The sequence below is a fragment of the Carassius carassius genome, chromosome 25, assembly GCF_963082965.1.
Source record: "Carassius carassius chromosome 25, fCarCar2.1, whole genome shotgun sequence".
In the NCBI taxonomy this organism is placed as follows: domain Eukaryota; kingdom Metazoa; phylum Chordata; class Actinopteri; order Cypriniformes; family Cyprinidae; genus Carassius; species Carassius carassius.
In genome coordinates, this window is record NC_081779.1 from 10013455 (window position 1) to 10035871 (window position 22417).

Sequence of the window (22417 nt, forward strand, 5' to 3'; positions counted from 1 at the left end):
TGCATCCTAATTTGAATTAATAAAGTTAAGAAACATGAAAAACGGCAGAATAAAATTAAATATTTCAATAGCACGGACTTAAACCTTTTAAAAATGTGTTTATGTACAACAATGCTCACACTATGCTAAATGCACTTTTCTGGCTATTCCGAATAAAACTCTTTCAAAAAGTTCATTAGGTTTTATACCTGAAAAGTCATTTCTATTCATAAAGCCAGAGTTATGATTTCTCCAACTGAGTTTTCTAGAAGTGCACTAATGCTTACAGTTATCATGAAGTAACCACAGCTCAGTAAATTCAATTAGGATTCCTATAATTACTGTCCATGTGTATCTTTTCGCACTGTCTGTCCTCTATACACATCCCCTAAAAGCTCAGAGTCATAATGTTCGTGACTGTCCAGAACATAGCACAGATGATAAAGATTCAGATGGACACCAATTTGGCAGTCACCCTCAGAATCGTGCCAACAAGTGATAATACCAAATAATGAAGGTAATTGGGTAATGATCCATAAATGCCATCAGAGGCAGGGAGGTACAAGACAAACAGGAAGGGACAACAGGAAGAGCGCACTCATCCTCTTGGTGGACTGAATCAAGCATGGATTACAACAAAAGCCTGCTGAGAGGCCAGCTGTCAAAATATATAGTGAGATACAAGGGACAGAGATAGAGAGGAAAAAATGAGGAAGAGGCTCAGCAGTAGGGCGTCCCTATAACCTGTCAAAAACCTCAAATCAAAGCCGTGGGCTGACAATCAAGACTGTGGGTTGTCACATGGATTTATACCCACACCAGTACTCAGATGAACTACAGTTCTCTGTCAGTGTCCGATATGGAGATATGCAGTAAGAACTGCAGAGGTAAAAACATTGAAAAATACATCAGATTTTATTAAACATTAATGTGCAGTTCATTTTAATGCTAATATTCAATTAATATTAAAAACTGAATGTATTCACTTAATGTTGCACATTTATGGGAATAATCAGTACGGACATGGATGAGATGGTGTGAGAAAAAAAATGAAAAACATTTACAGTAGTACTTACAAGAAGTTTAATTTTGATTTAAAAACAGATTCAATTGTAAACAAATTTTCAGAATTGCTCATGAAACGGTTTACGAAATGGATTCAATTATTAATGTGTAATTGCTCAAAAAAAATTATAAGTTCCATTTTGTGTGCTTTAATATATTTTAATATAATGTAAAGAATATATAATACAATCTAATAATTATATATATATATATATATATATATATATATATATATATATATATATATATATATATAAATTAACACTCGCCAAGCACCAAATGCGAGTAATAATCAGCGTTGCCGTATACAGGTGCATCTTAGAATGTCATGGAAAAGTTCATTTATTTCAGTAATTCAACTCAAATTACAAATTGTGAAACTCATGTATTAAATAAATTCAATGCACACAGACTGCAGTAGTTTAAGTCTTTGGTTCTTTTAATTGTGATGATTTTTGCTCACATTTAACAAAAACCCACCAATTCTCAACAAATTAGAATATGACATGCCAATCAGCTAATTAGCTCAAAAAACCTGCAAAGAGCCTTCAGAATGGTCTCTCAGTTTGGTTCACTAGGCTACACAATCATGGGGAAGACTGCTGATCTGACAGTTGTCCAGAAGACAATCATTGACACCCTTCACAAGGAGGGTAAGCCACAAACATTCATTCCCAGAGACGCTGGCTGTTCACAGAGTGCTGTATCCAAGCATGTTTACAGAACTTTTTTTTTTAATTTAACCTTAAGACTGGTTTTGTGGTCCAGGGTCATATGCAGTACATATTTTATATATATATATATATATATATATATATATATATATATATATATATATATATATATATATATATATATATATATATATATATATATATATATATATATACATACACATACACACAGCCTTTATAATGGGTATAACAACCTATCTGCCCAGCATTTTCCTCAAATACATTTTTTACATACCGCCTTTGAATTTATAATGAATTACAAAGAATCATGTTCATGTGCATTATGGGGTTCAAGGGGATTGTGGAAATCTGTAATGTTGGAATGTTCTCTTCCATCATCATGGGGCCAGTCCCACTTTCCTGTTCTAACAAGTTTTATGTCCTCTAGTGTTTGAATAACATCCCCTTCTCCTCTCTCGCAGCGGCCCGCCATATGGCTTGTGCGTACCTGGCACCAGGAGCTCACCTGAACAGGGCTGGTTCCGATATGTCAGTACTCACATTTAGTGCAGAGTTATCACCCATAAAGCCCACAGTCCATTTGAAGACTTTTCAAATAAACTGTAAGTGCAGACCTACCATTAAATTACAAAGCAAAAAAAAAAAATGACATAAGACTGACAGAGATTAAACAGAAAATCATTTACCTCTTGGTTAAGGTGGCGTAGCTGTCCTCTGGTGTCCTCTGATTTAGCTGCTAATTCTGCACAAAGAAAAAACAATTATGTCTAACTGCCTCACACTGACAGAACATCCAGTGAAAACTCATTACTAAGACTTCAAGGAAGAGTTCACCACAAAAATGAAAATTCTATCACCTTTTACTTACTCTGGTCTACTGGTCTTTCAAAACCAGTATGATTTTCTTTTTTCCAAGAAACAAAAAAGGAGGTATTTTGCACAATGTCGAAGTTGCCTTTTTCATATGAAAATAAACAGTGATTCAAAATGGCAAGGTTCAAAACAGCTAAAGAACAGTCTTCTACACTGCATTATTTAACTATTCCATCTTTATCGGAACATCAATGGAGAAATATTGCGTTACGTCACTTGTTCAGTGATGCATCCTCTTTAGTCAATGGGTGCCGTCAGAGTGAGAGCCAAACAGCTGATAAAAAACATCATAATAATCCACATGACTCCAGTACCTCAATTAACATATTGTGAAATTAAAATATATGTTTGTAATTAATAATCATTAAAACATTTTTCTAACTTGAATACCTTTTGCTTCCAGCTAAAATAGAAAGATAGTCCTCTATCCATAATATTGCTTTCTCAAGTGAAAGAAGTTGTCTCATCTGAATCAGGAGAGAAATATGCACAGATCAAGTTCCATTTATGAGCAAAAACTAAACTTATCTTCATGTGTTTTTTCATGTGATAAGTCAACAGAGATGGACTTTTTCACTGCAGGAAGCGTTATTATGGATTATGTACTGGTATTTTGGCCAGAAACAATGGTTTACACTTAAATGGCCTCAATGATGTATTTGTTTCTTATAAACATGCAACTTTTCACTTTACCAGATGTTAATTGAGGGATTGGAGTTGTGTGGATTACTGTGTGAAACCCATTCATCCACTGCTGAGCAAGTGATGCAATGATACATTTCTCCAAATCTGCTCTGATGAAGACAGAAACTCATCTACATCTTTAATGTAATTTTTTTGGGTGACCTATTCATTTAAGGTGATAGTAAATACTTTGAATGGTGTTATCCTTCATTCTGCGTCAGCCCTGGAATATTGACATAAAGATGCCTATATTCATCAACTCATCCATCCTCTGCCAACACACACATGCACACACTCATTCACACACCTGCTGTGGTTGCAGTGGTATCAGTTGCACCACTGACATTGTGCTCATTGCCAGAGGAAAATATGAATGTGTGTGATTTTTCGGTACCATCAGTGTCCTCTGTGCCATCCACGACCCTGAACACACACAAACAGAAATCCCCTTTACTGCTCTCACAAGGACCTTCATGCACCAGTAAGCAAATGTGTATTAAAATACTGCATCTTTGAATGTTTTTTAAATGCATGCATGTGTGGGCATGCGCACACCTTGGGCTGAGATTTGTGAGGTCAGGATTTGTGACAGTGGTATGTTGAATGTGAAGCTTTTTGTTGGCTTGGTGATCATTTTTCTGCATGTGAATCTTCTGCTTGTTTCCACCACTGATATATAGTTTTTTAACATCTTCATCATCATCATCTCCCTCGTCTTGATGCTCAGCTATTGGTGGATAGCACTGGATCACATCTCCATTTCCCCTCCCCTCCATCTGCAATTCGACAGAGATAGCACTCATGTGAGGCCAGATTAAAGTTGGATGACTAACACTGGATGACTCAACTAGAAAAAGATTGACTTTTCATTATTAACAATGAAACAAAAATAGATCTAGTTAATATTACAGAAGAAGAACATCTAGTTAATAAGACAATGCTTGCTTGCTCCTAAAAAAATATTTCTAAGCAATTATTTAGGGGCATTTATGTGGCATTTAGATAATTTTATGTCTGTCCCACATTTTCCTTGCCATCTACTCCTTTGAACCAGTAAATAATTACCTAAATGCTGGATCTCAAAACACAAGGCAAGTTTATTTAGATGGAACACATTTAATAAACAATGGTAAATAATGCAAAATGTTTTTCACAGATTTTATGTTTATAGAGAGAAAGAATAAAATACTAGGGGTTTGATATTTGGGTTAACAGCAAACTGATTTGATTCAAAATTCACTGATTTGAGTCATAAAAAAGGGAGTTAACAGGAATATAAATTTATATCACCATAAAGACATATAAGAAAAAAACAATCTGAGAGTTTTTATGGAACATAGAGTGTATATTATTTAATTTATTTGTACTTTATTTGTACTAATAATTATTAGAAATACTGTAAAAAATTTTAATAAATTGGAATCATTACAAGTATTTACAATTATTAATATGACATTATTATCAATATTAAATATTGAACACAACTACATTTTTAATTGATTACTGGCTAACACAAACAATTTAAAAGTTTTTATTTTAAGACAGATGCATATGAATCAGAATCGCAAAGATTTCTATTTGATGCCATCAAAATAACTACTGAGAAAAAAAATACTACATAAATAAATGCATTAATGAATGAATAAATGAGTTAAATGTAGAGATAGATAGATTTCATCTTAGTCAGATAACGCACAAGCACATTGTATGTTTAATATGGGTACCACTGGAGTACACACGCACACACACACATACACATGAAAACACTCTTAAAAACAACCTACACACTTTCCCTCAAGGACCAATTAGACAAAAGCTATGAAACAGCAGAAACACAACAAAGTGAATGTCGTTAGGTAAAACTCGGGAACTGGTAGTGGTCTTACCACTTGAACTTTGACCTCACTAGCAATGACCTCAGGAAGACTTGACCTGTAAGACATTTAAAACAACTGGCCTGCTTTGATAATATAATGATCTTTGACATCTAGTCAGACGAGTGAAAGTGATTATGTCAGAACAAACCCTAAAGGCTCGACTGTATCCGCTCAATAGTAGTCGTTGTAAAAGGTTTCGCTGTACTTTAAACCTCATGGCTCTCACACGCATTGCCAATTACACAGTGAAACTCTGCAACGACGTTGGCTGGAAATAACCATCTCCATTTATAAAAAACTTTAAATGTCAGTCCACTTAAAGGTGGAGGAAAAGTCAAGAGGTAAAACAGCAGACGTGAGGGGTATTCCCCATCACTCTCTCTTTCTCTTGTAATCTCGCTCTCCCTCTCTTCTTTTCTATATATAGCTGATTAATTACACTTTTCTAGACTAATTTGGTCATTTTCCCTGTTGAATAATTGATGCTCTCTCACACTGTAATTGAAAGAGCGGCAGTTTCCCAAAGCAGTCAGTCATCCTGCACTTCAATAACCGCCCGCTCCTCCTTTTACCCCTCCTCTGCCCCTAAACGAGCTCTTCCCCTTCCTCTAGCACCGCTCCCTCCCTGATTACTGCTTCAGGCATGGAAGGACAGGGAATGGGGAAGATGATCATCACCATCATCATCAATTTTTAGTTCTCTCTCCCTGCTGTTTCAGAGCTGTAGTGTTCTTAGCTTCCCTCATTAGGCAAATGAGGCGGGAGGTAGATCATTGTTAGGGAAATGAGCCCCAAGCTATTATAGTCAACACAGCACTCTTAGTGGATAAGTGTGGAATGATTGACAGCTGAGGAGAAAACGCACCTGTGTGTGCATGGACTTACTGGACATCCTGGATATGACCTGGAAAGTGAGACATAAGACAATAAGTAAGCATACACCACTTTTCAAAAGTTTAGGGTCGGTTAGATTTTTTTAAAGAAGTTAATTTTATTCAGCAAGAATACATTGAATTGATCAAAAGTGAGAGTAAAGGCATTTCATTAGAATGTTTCAAAAGATTGAAATTTTAAATAAAAGCTGATCCTTTGAACTTTTTATTCATCATAGAATCCTGACGAAGCATGTTTCCACAAAATATTACAAAAAACACAATTGTTTTTTTACATTGATAATAAGAATAAATATTTCTTGAGCACCAAATCAGCATATAAGAATGATTTCTAAAGGATCATGTGACACTGAAGGCTGGAGCAATCACAGGAATAAATGACATTTTACATTATATTAAAAAACAAAATTTATCATTTTGCGTGTGGGGTTAAAAGATATATTATATATTGGTGGATCCCAAAAACAATATTAACACCGTGTCCATGAAATCAAATAACTGAATCAGGTTGTGATCAGGTCAGGCTTTTACGGCTACAGAAATGCATTAGGGTTTAGGAAACCACAAACAAATAAATGAACAAAAAATTCAAAAGACACAATGATAATGTGATGTCTTACATAGCTCTCTTGTCCCTCTCTCAGGTTGTAGGTGAGGTCGTGTGTAATGTCCTGCACAAAACGGTGGGAGTATTCAGGATACAGGTCAAGCACTTCATACAGACCCCTCAGATTAATGCACTGTAGGTCACAGTACGTCAGCGCCTTCACGTCAGCGTTTGTCTTTATCACACGGTCATCGACGGACATGTTTGCACCAATCAGGTCGCCTTTACCTGTACATGTCACACAGGAGCACACAATCAAACAGGAAAATTGCAAGAGTATTCATTCAGTGTGTCAATATGTAGGCAAAACTAGATAATCTGCCATGGGTTCCCTTAGGAGTATGAGGAATGTATAAAATAAAACAGAAACATGAAAATGTTTCCAACTAATGTTAACCACAGACCTTATTTTACACTGCTATTCTTCAAACCCATTAGAATCTCCCAATGCAACCATGGCTCGAAAATGCTCATTTGTTTAGCGTTTTAACACTGTGGGACTACAAACATCTCTATTAGAGGCACAAAAGATACTGTTTAAGAAAGTGCACACCCATGTAAACACACAGTAGCTTGCACAAGTGAACCTTCTCGGGAACTCAATGTCAGAGAGACCTTCCTTTGTCAGCAGGGAGAGAGTGTGTGAGGGAGAGATGTGAAAGATAGTGTGTTTTTTCCTGTCAGAACTCATAAGGTGATATTAACATGAACACACACATATGCACACTTTTTTTCGCACATTTGGTCCACTGTCCTATGAGCCTGCTGTGTTTGTGAAGCCTCACAGAGAGACTGACCAATCACAGAGAACAGTTTTTGTCTGCAACTGTAGGAACACATGGGCCTTGAAGTCTTCACTTGATGAGAGACAGTCATTTTTCCCTTTATGCTAGTTCCAAAGTGGACTAACATTACACTGAGCTTTTCTGAGATAAATCTTTTTTGCTTGTGTGTATCTTGTGTGGGTTTGTGTAAACTGACCGAGGATGGCTAGCACCATGCTGTCCTTCAACACTTCCATGGAGCCGGAGCAGACGAAGAAAAGGGCCTGTAAAGCATCTCCCTGACGAAGAAGGTACTCGCCCGGCGCACAAAACGATGTCTTAATGTGCAGGGAGAGAGAGCGGAGACATCCACGGCTCAGAGAGGAGAAGACAGACAGCTCTAGGATCTCTTTATTCAGATGCATCGCGATATCTGAACGCAGCTCATCTGGAAAGTCTTTCAAGAGCTGGAGAGAGTGGACAGGAAGGGCAGAAAGAGAAAAGAAGGATACAGAAAAAGGAAATAGAACACGAATGGGAATGAAAATTGGAACAGATAAAAAGAATAAGGCAAAGTGAAGAATAAAAAAATTAAGGGAGAATTAAAGGGTGAAAAAACGGGGGAAATGAAAATAAATAAATCAAAAAGAAAAAAGAGAATAGGAAAAATAAGAATGAGAACAATGTGAGGACACATGAAAAATGAGAGAAAAAGTGAAAGAGAAAAAATTACAGATATAAGACAAAAGAAATGGATGAGAAAAAGAAGAAGCAAAAAGGAGAAAGAAAATGGAAAAGAAAAGGTAAAGAAAAAAGAAGATTAGGGTTAACATTTATATACATTATGAGAAAGAGAAATCTTGTGATTTATGTGAACTTACGTAACAGCACATTACATTCATTAAACTGCCATTAAAATCATTAAGCATGCCACTTTATGAGTTTTCACCCTTAAAACAGAAACTGGAAGTATCCTGGCCATGCCTCATTCCTGCCCTCCGCCACACTTCATCTGCTCTGCTCATCCATCCATATATGCAACCATCCTTCAGCCTGACTGAATGGCATCTGTCACTCTCCCCTTCACTCATGGCACACACATCCCTCTCTTTCTCTTGCTCTCTGTCTTCTGCTCTCCGGCCACCAGTCTCTCCATCTATTATTCATAAATCTGTGATTTAGCAAAGTGTTTAGATTCCATCTCAATTTTTTCCGCTCTCTCCTGACTCTGGAATAAAGTCCCAGGCTCGTTCCCTCCTCAAGTGTCTTTTGCTTTGCTCTTGGCTTCAGTATTTTACTTCATTATTCGTACATCACTTACAGTACCATGGTATACAAATGTATGTTTGGACATGATACCATGTTGTTCTTTGATGTAAACACAATGTTATGTAAATATGGTAGTCAGAGATCGACCGATATTGGTTTTTAAATGTCAAACTAGAATATAAACAAATTGTAATTGTTTATTTCTGCTTATGATGTAATAATACTAAATAATCATTAGACACTAACAATTAAATCAATAAAAAATAAATAATACAATTTACATCATTGCATTAAAATACAATAAATAAATTAAAATAAAATAGAGTAAAATTACAATAATATTTTATAATGGCTAATAAAAATAGTAATAATTCCAATAAAAAAAATATTATTGTAATGTTATTATTATTATTATTATTTATTTATACTTTACTACAAACCAACTTTTAATCTACACATTTCTCACTGCATGAGTGAAGATCTGATTTTTTTTAATAGGAAATTTATACAAAGTTCTGTCATGAAACTCTAGATGGCACAGCCCGATAGGTTCTAACTCAATCTGATATAATCACATCATTAAGGTGCAGTTGATTGGTTTCTTTTCCCATCAGCAGCCAATAAGCTTGCCGCTCAACATTCAAATACTCAGCCATTACTTGATGTAGCAGTTGCAGCACACTTCAGAAACCCTCCACCTTCCCTAGCTCCACCTTGCTAATTGTTCTGCAGCAGCAGCAGTGTAGCAGATTTATTCCACTAAGACCAAACACATTAACATTGTCATGTACATTACCATGCTAAACTCTCAGAAAGTTATCATGACAGAAGTGATTTTAGAGATGACTTTAACATTTTTATTTATGAAACACTATGTATATGAAACAGTGCAGTAGGAAAGCACACTGTATGCTCGTAATGCTGGCACATCATCTTGCACATTCCAGCTGTGAGGGATTCTGCAACGTCAAATGATTTGGCCATGCTGTGTAATAATTTCTGAAGTGTGGGGTTTACCTCATTGGAGTCGATACCGTTGTTGACAGACCAGGTGGTCTGGAAGTACTCCAGCATGCGCTGTTTGAGGCTCTGGGGCAGGTGGTGCACACGGATGAAATCCTTCAGGTCTTTAGTGCGTGTATGGTAAGAGGACCAGCGTGAGTACATGCGTTGGATGATGGCCGTCACATTGCCAAAGACCAGAGCGTGCATCAGCGCTGCAAAAGACACAATGACACACATGCATGAATGTACATGAGACCTGAATGACCTAACAAGTCATGGTGTTTTCTCTTGAAAGTTGAAAATTAATGCCATTTCAAAATCATCAACATGACTTTTGTACATTCAGCTTGCCAAAAAATAATAAATGTCTATAGTGTCTGATAAATAGCCTTAAAAAATTAAGCTTGATTTAAAATAATAATTTGTTATTGAGTGCTGTAAACAATAAAGTGATCAATTAAGAAAAGAGTCATCAATCATAACTGACAAATCTCATTATGGAACCTGTCTATTTCTGTAACAATTCAACCTATGTATTTTTAGAAGCATTTGCTCTCTTTAAGATCTCTGGTAATACACAGGTGGTGATTAAATGTGTGCATACGTGTTGGGGTGCATAACTGGGAATTATTGTACTGTATGTTGGAGAAGGGAGCTGAACTGCCCCATGCCGAAGGGTGACATTTCACAAAATAAAGGCCATGAATTTTGACAAATCTGACCCACACACACATTTTCACACAAGTATTTACCAATTTTTACAAAATTAACAGGGACTGAACTTTGTTTTTAGTTTTGTGTCATAATGATAATTTAAAGAATTTTTCCTACCCTCAAATACTGGTAGTGATAAGTAATTTTAAATTTTTTTTTTAAATGGTCCTAAAATAATAGTTCTGTTAGCAGCCAAAAATGACCACCGTATAAATTTAAAAAAAAAAAAAGTATAGTGTAAATCAATAAAACAGCCACAAAACAGGAAAAAAAACCACACAGGAGTAAAGGGGTTAAACTCAAAAATATCATATATGTATATGATGTGATGTTTTTGAGTATATATATATATATATATGTGCTGTCAATCGATTAAAAACTTTAACTAGATTAATCACACATTTTTTCTGTGATTAATCGCAATTAATCGCAATAAAAAAAGAAATGTTTTTGTATGTTTTTAATATATTTTTTAATGTAATAATTTCACAGTTACATTTAAAACTTGTTTAAATGAATTTTTTTTATGAATGAAGGCCAGTATTACTGATATTAATACAGCTACTGATTATTTATTTTTTTTACATTTATTATTAGGCTTCAAAAATATAACAGTTTTTAATTTAACTTAAAACAATGCTAACATAAACCCATAATAAATGTCATGTTTACTCCTGCCCTTCCTGTCTTAACAGTTAGGAAATATACAGAAATTTAATATAAAGTTATCAAAGTTATATGCAGTCTGCACTGCATAAACTATAAATTAAATAGTTAATCCTTATTAAAGCTACAAAAGTTATTTAGTCAAGAGCAGCGAGTCATTTTCTCTGTTCCCTTTGTTCTTTAACTTTACTGACAGGAAGCTTTATTGGCTGCTGTCCCTTTAAGAGCAGACAGACACGCGGATCTCACCGTTTATATACTGTCCATGGATCTCGCCTCATTCTCTCACAACTCTTTTTGTTCATTTTAGACTTTATATAAATCATTTAAGATTGCTCTTATGAGGATAATCGACAAAACTGGCACTTTGGGATGTTTATTGTTAGTTCTAGCGCTTAAGAGAACTGGATTCTGGCGCCCTGTCTATGCATTTTGTGTGTGTGTGTACGTGTGTATGTGTCACATAAGGGCATTCACAGACAGCGCATTCTCTTTTGTCTTGCCGTGCTTGAAATGTTTAAAAGCATTTAAATGAATAAGAGCGTGATCATATAATGTAAAGCTAGCCAACGGATGGCAGAAAATACGGATGCTGCGTTAATTGCGTTAAATATTTTGACACGTTAAACCAGACAAAAATTAATCGCATGCGTTAACGCGTTAACGTTGACAGCACTAATATATATATATAAACAGTAATACAAATATCTACAACATATCTTTTTTTCTCTTGTACAAACTAAAAGTGATTCAACTTTGTTTTTGGTTTCTAAATAAGCAGCAGACACATACAGCCTCCAGCTTTTGGATCCTAATGACAATCCAAATTTGTTCTACCTCCAAATATATCTAAAAATATTTCCTAAACTTCAACCTTTCAGCAAACACACACACACCTCCAATGAGCATGGTGCAGATGGAGAAGATCTTCTCCGCATCAGTGTTGGCAGAGACATTTCCGAAGCCCACGCTGGTCAGGCTGCTGAGGGTGAAGTACAGCGCTGCGATGTAGATGCTCCGAAGAGACGGTCCACTGCTCAGCGTTCTGTTAACCACTTCCATGCTCATCTCCTCGTATGGAGACTCCAACCGCTTTCCGAGTTCATGCAGCCAACCTGAGAGAGCGAGACAAAGAATAAAGAGTGAGATTTAATTAAAAATCTCACACTGAAATGTGTTTGTGTATCATATTCAAATGTGTTCATATGGTGTAAAATGAGCATGCACTACAATGGCACAATGGTTAAAAGGTTTGGGGTTAGTAAGATTTTTAAATAAAAAATGCATTAAAGGATTCATTAAATTGACAAGAAGTGACTGTGAAAATAATGTTACCAAAGATTTCTATTTCATTTAAATACTGTTCTTTTGAAATTCCTATTCATCAGTGAATCCTCAAAAAAGTATCACAGTTTACAGAAAAATATTAAGCAGCACAACTGTTTTTAACACTAAAATGAATAGGAAATGTTTCTTGAGCACCAAATCAGCATATTAGAATAATTTCTGAAGGATCATGTGACACTGAAGACTGGAGTAATGATGCTGAAAATGCAGTGAATCGCAGGAATATATTACGTTTTAAAATATATTATAATAGTTATCTATATATATTTTTTGAATATCAAATGCAGCCTTTGAGACTTTTGAACAGTACTTTGTCATTTTTGTGAATTTGGAAAGTAAGTTATATAAAAGTACCTTCATTTAATTAACATAAATTTAAATAGTTTTAGAGATACCAATTTATTTATCAGTCAGAAAAGCAATTGATTGTTTTACCTTTTTAAATTAAATTACTATACTATTCACATTTCGATACCAAAGCATAAAAGTTGTTCACAGAACTGCAATAACAAAAAAAGTACTATGCAAACACCATGAATAACATTCATTCTACACCACAGTATTTCAGTCAGGTACACTGATGTAACATGGCACTATCAAATTTGTACATTTTTGCATGGACAGATTTTGTACAAGAACTGGTTTCTTGAAAAGGGAAAGGAACATTTTGTGATCCCCAAACAATTCTTCACTAACAGCAATTGTTTGGAAAGCAGTTCACACATCGCTTTCTTCATTAAACAATCCTTGAGTTTGCTGACAAGGAGGGACCCATTAGTTGCCACACTGTAAAACAGGGTACCAGAGAGGAGATTCCAGCCCAGTGTTGCTATAGTAACTGCTCATCAGAGCAGGCCGGGGTCAGTGATCGGATGCCGAGGGGATGCAGCAGCTTTCCATCAATACTGATCGGGGACCAGGCAGTGGGAACACTGGCACTTTCACAGCGATCCGTCATTATGGACCACAAAGCAGCACAGTGGGCCTAATTACAGCCCCTCCTGCAGTCAAGACAGTTAGAGAGGCCTGTGGCATGATGTCTGGGTGACTGGTTTGTAGCGAAACCATTCTTTTACTCACTTGGCTGCTTGCTGTCCCCGATGCATTGTTCCCATCTTCCTCTTCCTCCACTATCACTGTCCATAACACCATCTATCAGTGTCAGGCTTATCTCTCTTCTTCAGTAACTATAAATTCTGGTTTCCATTATCATTTGATGTCTTCATTGCAATCTTTCTGTCTTGCTCCGAAAACATCAGATTAAATCAATTGATATTATGTCCAGTGTTGTGCCAGTTCATCCTTAAAATGAACTAGCTCAAAGTTCAGTTCACACAGATGATAATGAACTAGTTCATGTTCATAGTTAATTTTTTTTTAAAAATGAACTAAGTTCACATATCTAAAAACGAACTAGTTCACGTTCATTTGTTAAATTCTTTTTAAGATAGGCCACTATCTTACTCAATAGAACCTCTTTACCATCCATTACCAGCTGCAAATCACTGCCACTCCAAAACTAATCAAAATTATTGTACCAATAAACAAGAGACAATTATTTATACATTTCAAGCTTTGTGTATTTGATGTATTTGTCATGTCTGTGTGAGGCATACATTGAGTTTCGTTAAGTTAGGATGTGCTATAGTTGACGTGAGCGCGCGGGCACCTCCGTTATATTTGTTTCGTCGGCCTATTCATTAAATACAGGCAATTGGTTGATGAAAAGTTGATTAAAATTAAGATACAATTTATACAAAACGAAATTCACTTTAAAGAAAGGCTTTCTATAACAACTTCAACTTCAACGATCAAAATCATGTCTGACCCGCTCCATGTCTCATATTGCGCATCCTATCTTACTCGGTCGTGCTGTTCACTTTTCATAAATCAACATAAATGGAAAAAAAAAATAACATTATAATATTTTAACAAATATGAAACACGCTTTTTTTAATGGCTACAACAGTATAGTCTGCCTACATAGCCTACTCTCTATTTGTACAAATTTCTGCACATTTTTAATTCTGAATTTTGCACACACAAGTTTAAAGGCATTTGTTCAAATCAAGTTCACGGATAATTGTGCGTGCATTTATTAGCATAATCATTATGATACTAAAATCCTAACAAATAGGCTATGCTATGTACAAAAAATCAGATGAGCCCATAAAATGAACGGTTAAGCATTTTCCTTCCATAGAAAACCATTATAAGAACGCTTAATGTGGCTTAATGCAGATGTCGAAATAACGAGATATCGATACTAGGCTACTGTGTCCACCGTGGTCTCCTTTTTGATCAGCGTAAACGATTTTTGCTTGTTTGGGATCTGACTGTCCAGCATATTTGAAAAAGTTAAGCAAACTTTCCTGGCTTTTTCTACATTTTCCCCCTGCGTGAAACGATCGAGGCTAACAGCAATCTCAACTAGTACAACAAGCGCGCAAGTCATGTGTCACAAACATTGAACACTACACAAACAGTATTTTTTTTTTTTTCATTTAGGCAATTAATTTTAGTGACACAGGAGGTGCCGGATCCAATGTCGGAGGTGACGGAACATGTTCCGGCTCAAATTAAGCCCTGGTAAAACCTGACTTTTCAAAAGAGCGTGAACTGCGCGTGCTGTTCATTCCTGCCAGCGTGAGCGCCGCTCTCGTTCACGTTCATTGTATGAAAAGTGATTCGTTCAGTTCAACGTTCGGCGAAAATATGAACGGGTTCAGTGAACGTCGTTCATTGAACGCATTCATGCACAACACTGATTATGTCCATAATGCAACTTTCCCAAATCCAATCCAAACCCAAATGAAGCATTTCAATCAGATTCAATTAAACTTTATAAGAGTTAAGAGACCCAGACTTGCACCAAGTCAATTAAAACACTGTTCAACACTGCTTCGGTTCAATAATAAAAAATGAAATGGATAGTTCATCTCAAAATGTGTGTCATTCATTTTCATGTCATTTCCAAATGGGTTTGACTTTCTTTCTTCTGTGTAAAAAAAAAACAACAACAAAAAAACAAAGATGATTTAAAAGTCAATAGGGTAGAAAATAACTTTTATTTTATGGACAAATCAGATGAAACATTCTTCAAAATATGTTTTGTGTTCCACAGAAGAAATAAAGCATAACAGGTTTAAGAGTGAGGTAATAATGGCATTTCTTAGCTAGTTAGCTAGGCATTTCTTAGCTAGTTAGACATTTCTGCAAAAAGGTATTATGGTGCTTATCGTTTTCTAAGTAAAATGTAAAATGGTGCAAAAAGCATGTTCAGTTGTATATGAAGCACATGAACGTCAATGTGGAAATGATTTTGAATATATATGGAAATGTAAGATGTTGTTCATATCAGAAAGGTTTGGTGAGTGGTGCTAAAATTTTATTGCTCTATTGTGATTAAAATAACATACCATGGTCAATAAAACCAACCTTAAACCTAGCCAATAGTATTAACTATTAATTGTGCTATCCCGAAGAGATCTTCTGCCTTCTCATTTAAAACCATTAAACAGTGGAATCAACTCCCAGACAGTCTAAAGTTGTCTGTAAATCTGAGTAATTTCTCTCGAAACTTAAAGAAATACATCCTCGATAACCAGTTGTGTCAGCATCAGCAGACTTCAAGTTTACAAATGTAACATTGAGGTAAATATTTTTGACTATGTTGTATATATTTTAGGTTGTGATGGGTTTTTCTTTTTTCTTTTTTGATTAGCTTTTCATTTGACTATCTGATTAGTTTTAAATGATCATTGTTTAACTAATACTGCATGTATTTATTATTTCTACTGACAGTTATTTGTAATGTAATGTTTTAATATTGTGTGCACCTGTCCGGACTGCAGATGGAAATTAGCATTTGCTAACTCTGGTACAAAACATCTCTTCGTAAGATTAATGTATTTTGTACATTGTCCCTGACAAATAAACTGAAAAAAAAAGAAAACAAGTTAAAAGCACATTGTTGTGAGTAGTGTTTCACAGGAGACAAACCTGAGCCCAAGTTCAATGCTGTACCAGGTGAGCTACCAAGCAAGTTTACTATATCAGAAAAGACATACTATACATATTGAACTGGTTATGGCATGCAAAAGTCGAAATGTGTTAGTTTACAAATCATGCACCATGGTAAAAGTGTCTTAATACAGTACTATGCAAGGAGCCGCACAGTACTATATTGGTGTTTTACTGCTACTAGTGTTCATTTTCAGCTGGAAACAGCAGTGAATCATATATATTGGTACATTTTTGGAGTTCTGCTAAATGCAGGTAGAAGCATATTTTTCTAATGAGCCTAAAATTGATCTCACACACATTCACTATACTTCTGTCTGTGAATCAAAGAGTATAATTTGTGTGCCAGTCTCACCAATATCCCAGGTGTCTGCGTTGCTCTCCACCTCCTTCTTGCCAATGATGTACCAGATGCAGGCCATCCAGTGAGCCAGCAGTGCAAACATGGACATGAGCAGGGTCAGCACCACCGTACTGTGCTGGGAGTAGCGGTCCATCTTCTGCAGCAGACGCAGGAGTCTCAGCAGGCGTACGGTCTTTAGCAGATGGACCACTGACACCTGGCAGAGGGGAAAGGAGCACACACATTAACAGTCGAGGATCTGTGGTGTGTGAAGGGCACATGCCTGTCATGTTAACTGAGTGCAGTAAATCCAAATCAGTTAAAACCCAATTAAACAACACAACAGGATGGAAGTCCTTAGATTTCATCAATAAATCTTTGCTACTGTGATGATATTGTAAACCTACAGTATAACCACAATAAAATAATGATGATGTATTTACTTTTAACAAGTGAATAGAGAGAAAATCTTCAATAAAACAGTAAACAAAAACATCCCTTGGCAAATGTTTAGAGGTCACGGATGTCTTAAAAAATGGTGAAGAATGCAGGTACGAGAGCTCTGAGACACCTGGGATTAAAATATTTAAGAGATCATCATTAGACTGAGAGACATTTGAGCCAATTATAGTGGTATAAAACAATTCTCTCTTCTTCTCTCCAGCTCAGTCATGCAGAACCGCATTTTCTCAGGTGAAAGTAAATAAACCACCCACTAATAAACAAGACAATATACCACAAGTACTTGACTACAGTTGAGGGATATATCATACTGGCAGAGAACAGTCAAATGTATCATTCAGGGTATAAAACTGACATAAATAAAACAGAGATACCAGCCAAAACATTCAATGATTTCATTTTAATTCTAAAACCAGCAGTCTGACTGCTGATGATGTAAATGATTCAAGCAATTCAAATACATACAAACTGTTAACATATAACAAGACAATGTTTACGCCAGTACAACATTTACCAGGTTTTTTTCTTCTAGAATTCAATGCAGTGACATAATAATGAAAATATTTGGAACAAAATCACGACTTTACATTTCTGTGAGTGCTGCACAAAGCTAATGGCTCTAAAATATGACAGAATTTGTCACAAAGCAGAAAAAAATATCCCATTTTTATATGGACGAAACATTCTCTACATTAAAGATAATGTAAAATTGAGTTTCATGATCAGTACAAAAACATATTGTTTACTTTACATTGCTAATATTAATGACTAAAACAGCAACAATAATGACATGTAAGTACTATGAACTAAATTTATTCAGTACTGTAAGTACATGTATCTCATTAGTATTTCTCATTAATTCTCAGCAAATTCAAACATGAAAATTGTAAAACCAAAATAATGTGCAAAAAGTCAATGTTAGACCCTGCAGACATGTAATTATCTATATTCATCAATAATAATAATAATAATATATGCTAAATAATATATATATTATGTGTAATGTTTAATGTATTAAAGCAGGTTTAGAGGCGAAAGAGAGAGTTTTAAATAGCTCATATATATTCCATATTCATTATGACTACATACAAAATAGAACACTTTGTATTAAACTGAAAACAAACTTTCACACATGCACACTACCAGGTCAGTAACAGATTTGCACACACTGCTATTAGATCAGTTTGTCTAGAGCTTCAGGCGGTAACTAGCGGCAATATTCATCACAGCCTCTCTTATTATAATCAGACAGACAATCCCTATGAGAACCAAGCCTTTCATGTCCCTGCAGCATTAAATAATAATCCACACTGTAATGGCCACAATCTTTCACTTGACAATCAAATATTAATAAACATCAGGAGATCATGGTCTCAGAAGTGAAACCAATGAACATTAATGTCCTTGAGAAACAAAAAGGCTGAACTTAACAGCTGATTGAAAACTAAATAAGGAGGGTGAAAATGGAGGTGAACAGGGTAAAGCCACGGCAGGGGTTCATATACTGAGCTTTATGTGGTAATGTGTCAATGTGTATTACCAACTAACATACTCATACTGCTCACAGTGTGTCGGTGACTGTAGAGGTAAAGGGTAATGACAGAGAGTTAATGGGAAAAAGGAAAAGTAGAGGAAAGGAAAGGAAAGGAAGCAGGAGAAGGAGACAGGGAGTTAAAGGGAAAGGAAAGGAAAGGAAACAGAGTTAAAGGTGAGAGGAAAGGAAAGGAGAGGGAAGGAAAGGAAAGGAAGAAAAGAAAGAGAAAGAAGAAAGGAGTGTAAATAAAAAGGAAAAGGAAAAGAATTTAAATCGGGCAAGGGTAGGAGAGTGAAAAAAGGAGATAAAATGGGGGGGGGGGGCAAATGGTTGTGATAGGAAAAGGAAAAGAATAAAAGAGGATAGAAGAGGAAACAGAATGGAAATTAGCCAGGGCAGGTAAGGATACATAAATAAGAGGAAAGGAGAGGAATATAATATTAAATAAATAAATAAATAAATAAAAATACAAGCTACTATATAAAATAAATAAATCAAAGAAAGGGGAAAGGAACAGGAAAAAAAAAAAAAAAGTAAATCAGAGAGTAGAGCAGAAGAGAGTAAAATAAAAGAAATATAATTATTCAGTTGTTTTGTTTTTGTGGGCTTGTGTGTGTATGTGTGTGTGTGTTTAGTGCAGCTGAAGGGCAGATGTGAAGGGATACCAGAGGAGCACAGAATTAAGGGAACATCTCAGAGACAACAAGGTCTGTATTACAGCAGCATTCAAGTACAGTCCACTGCATTTCACTCTCCCTCTCTTAATAAGCCTCAGTGGATTTCAACTGCTCTTTCATTGTTTCGCCGTACAGAAGGATGCAAGGATTCATTACTGCATGTGTCAGCACTGTAAGTGTGTGTGTCCAAGTGGCACTGATCGATTCCACCAGTCTGGATTGGCCAGAAAAGCTGACTGTCTTTTTCAGTGAATTAAAACCAGGAGCCTGTGACCCTTGCTTTAGAAGAGTAAACGTCAGAGGCAGTGTCAGACAATTTCAGAGTCTGTTATACATCTTTATTTGTACCTGAGCCCAGGATCACTCATTAAAAGTTCTACATCCATGTTATCATCAAAAAGGCTTCATGGTCCACCCACTCAGGGTCACTCAGCATCTGCTCAAAATTTAGTTTTACACTTAAGGAAGTACAAAACAAATCACTGAACTAAATACAGTGCTGGAGGGGCTAAAAAATTAATATTGAAAAAGTCTAAAACTGTGCATGACTGTTCAAGCAGGCCCAGGTGGAAATTTTTCACATTTTCGGCTGTTACCTGGAGGAAGCCCTTCTACAGTAAATGGATTTCAACATAGAGAAATGCACTGAAAGGACCTTACACTTATACATTTGTATTTGGGTGATTGTGAATGCGTGGGAGGAGCTGAAGGATCTGGCATTGCTGTTGACTCCACGACAACTTATAGTATTTAAAACAAATGATTGAATTTAGTTGAATTTAGTTTTTTTTTCCTGATACATTCATTACATATTTTTTAATATACAGTATGCATACTCACCACGCTGACTTTGAAGGCGTAAAGGAGATCGAAGGGCAGAGCGGCAACCAGGTCGATGATGAACCAGGTGGTCAGGTAATGGATGCAGATCTGCCGCGCATCGAAGATCACCTGCCCTGACTTACTCACATACGTAGTACGAAAACTGAACACGATGTCTGGCCAAGCAACAGAAAGAGTAGAGCCAGCGTCATCACAAAATACTCCATCAGTATAATCTCAGTGAACGACAGTGTGTATATTGAACCATTCATAACAGCAAAAAATGCTTTTCTGCAAGCCATATGTCAAGTGGGTTGTTACTGCAGACTAACAATAGGAACTAACAATAAATTTAAAATGAATGCGCTGTCACCAAATCTAAACACCAGGCATTCTAAATAGAGGCATTAACAGGGTCACAAAGCCAAAGGAAATTTCAGGAGCAATGTTAAAATATATGTACTGTAGGTTGTCCTGCTATTTTATTATACCCAACTGAAATCAAACACACCTTTCATTCATATTTTCATTCATATTTAAATCATATGGGATCCTTTATTCTTAAATTGTGAACAATCTGTCAACAAAAACATCCATTTAAGCTATTCGTAAAGATGCAGGAAAAATAAATAATAGCACAATTTGAGGAGCACAGCTTGTGTGCTTCTTGAAAGAGTTCAGTTAAAACTGAGAGATCAGCCATAGAGAGAAACTCAAATGCAAATGTCTTACAAAAAATAATATTGTTTGTTTCTGCAAAAAGTGACCTTTTAATTCCTAGAATGCAATTATTTTTTTTCTGAATAGCAGGACTCCGAAGGAGCATGATATTTTGCCCTGTGGCAACGCTGTACCACAGAGGGTTAATGGAAAATGTCAGAGCCTGAAACTGATTTAAAGACCTGATTATAATCATGTGTAAAGACACTCATGTGAAAGAACAAAGATAATGTCGTAAATCATAATCATGCTCAGAGTGAAAAACATAGTATGTAATTGCCCCATGAAATATAATGTTGAGGATCAAAACTGGATTCTCTTACCAATGATGAAAAGAATCTCAACGGCAATGTCAGTGACAGTGGTGCTACGTGTCAAGTCTTGATCACCTATAAAACAAACGTTATATGGCACTGTCACAGCAACATAGAATGTAGCCAGAAGGATCAGCCAATCCCAGCCCGCTTTGAAGGTGCTGAAGTGAAGAAGAATGAACTTGGACTTCTCTGCATCAGCGACTTTATATTCAGGAAGAGCAGGCGGATCACCAAAAACATTCTAAAAAGAGGGAGGACAATTATGGTGAAGTCACTGCATCTCTTTTGTCTTTCAGTTTCTGTATTATGTCCACAGTATTTGAATGGTCTCACCTTGTTAAGTTTGATTTTACTTTGTTTTTGACGGTTATGCAGGTGTCCTGAAATATGGTAGAGAACTGTGCTAGATCGCAGCCGCGTGGAGCTGAACGGAGACCCGCCCTTCACCTTCTCACGGCGGCACTCTGAGGAAAGGTTGGACTGTTGTTATGAAAGTCAAGGGCAGTGTGGGATACAATCCATCAAGAAACTAAATAAATTCCATTAATTCATAAAGACACCAACACCAGAGGACACAAGTTCCTGTGGTACTGAGGTTGTTATAGATCATGTTTTTGCATTTCTTTTTATATTTTTTTATAATAAAAATAAGCAAAATGAATAAAATAAACTAAAATAAAATACCACCCAAACAACTCAACCTCTGTAGCATTACAGTGACCATAGCTGGTTTTCGTAAGATACTCGAAATAACAAACTAAAGACATAGTCAAGTATCTAAGAAAACATATAAACCATCATATTCTAACATCTTGGATTCCTGCTCCAAAAATGTTATTGGTGGATGAAAGTGTATAATTCAGAGAGTGTATTTGTTGCTTTGTGAAGAAAAAGATTTTTCATCAATACTTCTATGTATTGAGGGCGGTTTTATTCAAAGTGGCCTGTTTCCTTCTGCCCTCCATACTGCTGTTACACAAAAGCTGATGTGAAACAAGAATAACTTCCTTTCTTTCTGCTGGTGACCTGCTTTACACCAGTGGTTCTCGCCAGCTGATCGAGTGACTGCTAAATACTGCAG

The 22417-nt window shown here is 36.0% G+C and overlaps 1 protein-coding gene across 1 annotated transcript in view; it reads right to left on the reverse strand.

Annotated features, from left to right (window-relative positions):
• LOC132104134 (potassium voltage-gated channel subfamily H member 8-like) overlaps positions 1–22417 on the reverse strand; it is a 39152-nt gene that overhangs the window by 2660 nt on the left and 14075 nt on the right. Inside the window, exons 4-15 of the mRNA XM_059509375.1 lie at positions 21670–21800; positions 21343–21577; positions 20318–20475; positions 16817–17021; positions 11988–12206; positions 9724–9923; positions 7655–7904; positions 6687–6901; positions 6039–6077; positions 3852–4072; positions 3604–3719; positions 2426–2481 (exon numbers count right to left, since the gene is read on the reverse strand). Coding sequence (XP_059365358.1) covers positions 2426–2481; positions 3604–3719; positions 3852–4072; positions 6039–6077; positions 6687–6901; positions 7655–7904; positions 9724–9923; positions 11988–12206; positions 16817–17021; positions 20318–20475; positions 21343–21577; positions 21670–21800 — 2045 coding nt within the window. The remainder of the gene's footprint in view (positions 1–2425; positions 2482–3603; positions 3720–3851; positions 4073–6038; positions 6078–6686; positions 6902–7654; positions 7905–9723; positions 9924–11987; positions 12207–16816; positions 17022–20317; positions 20476–21342; positions 21578–21669; positions 21801–22417) is intronic.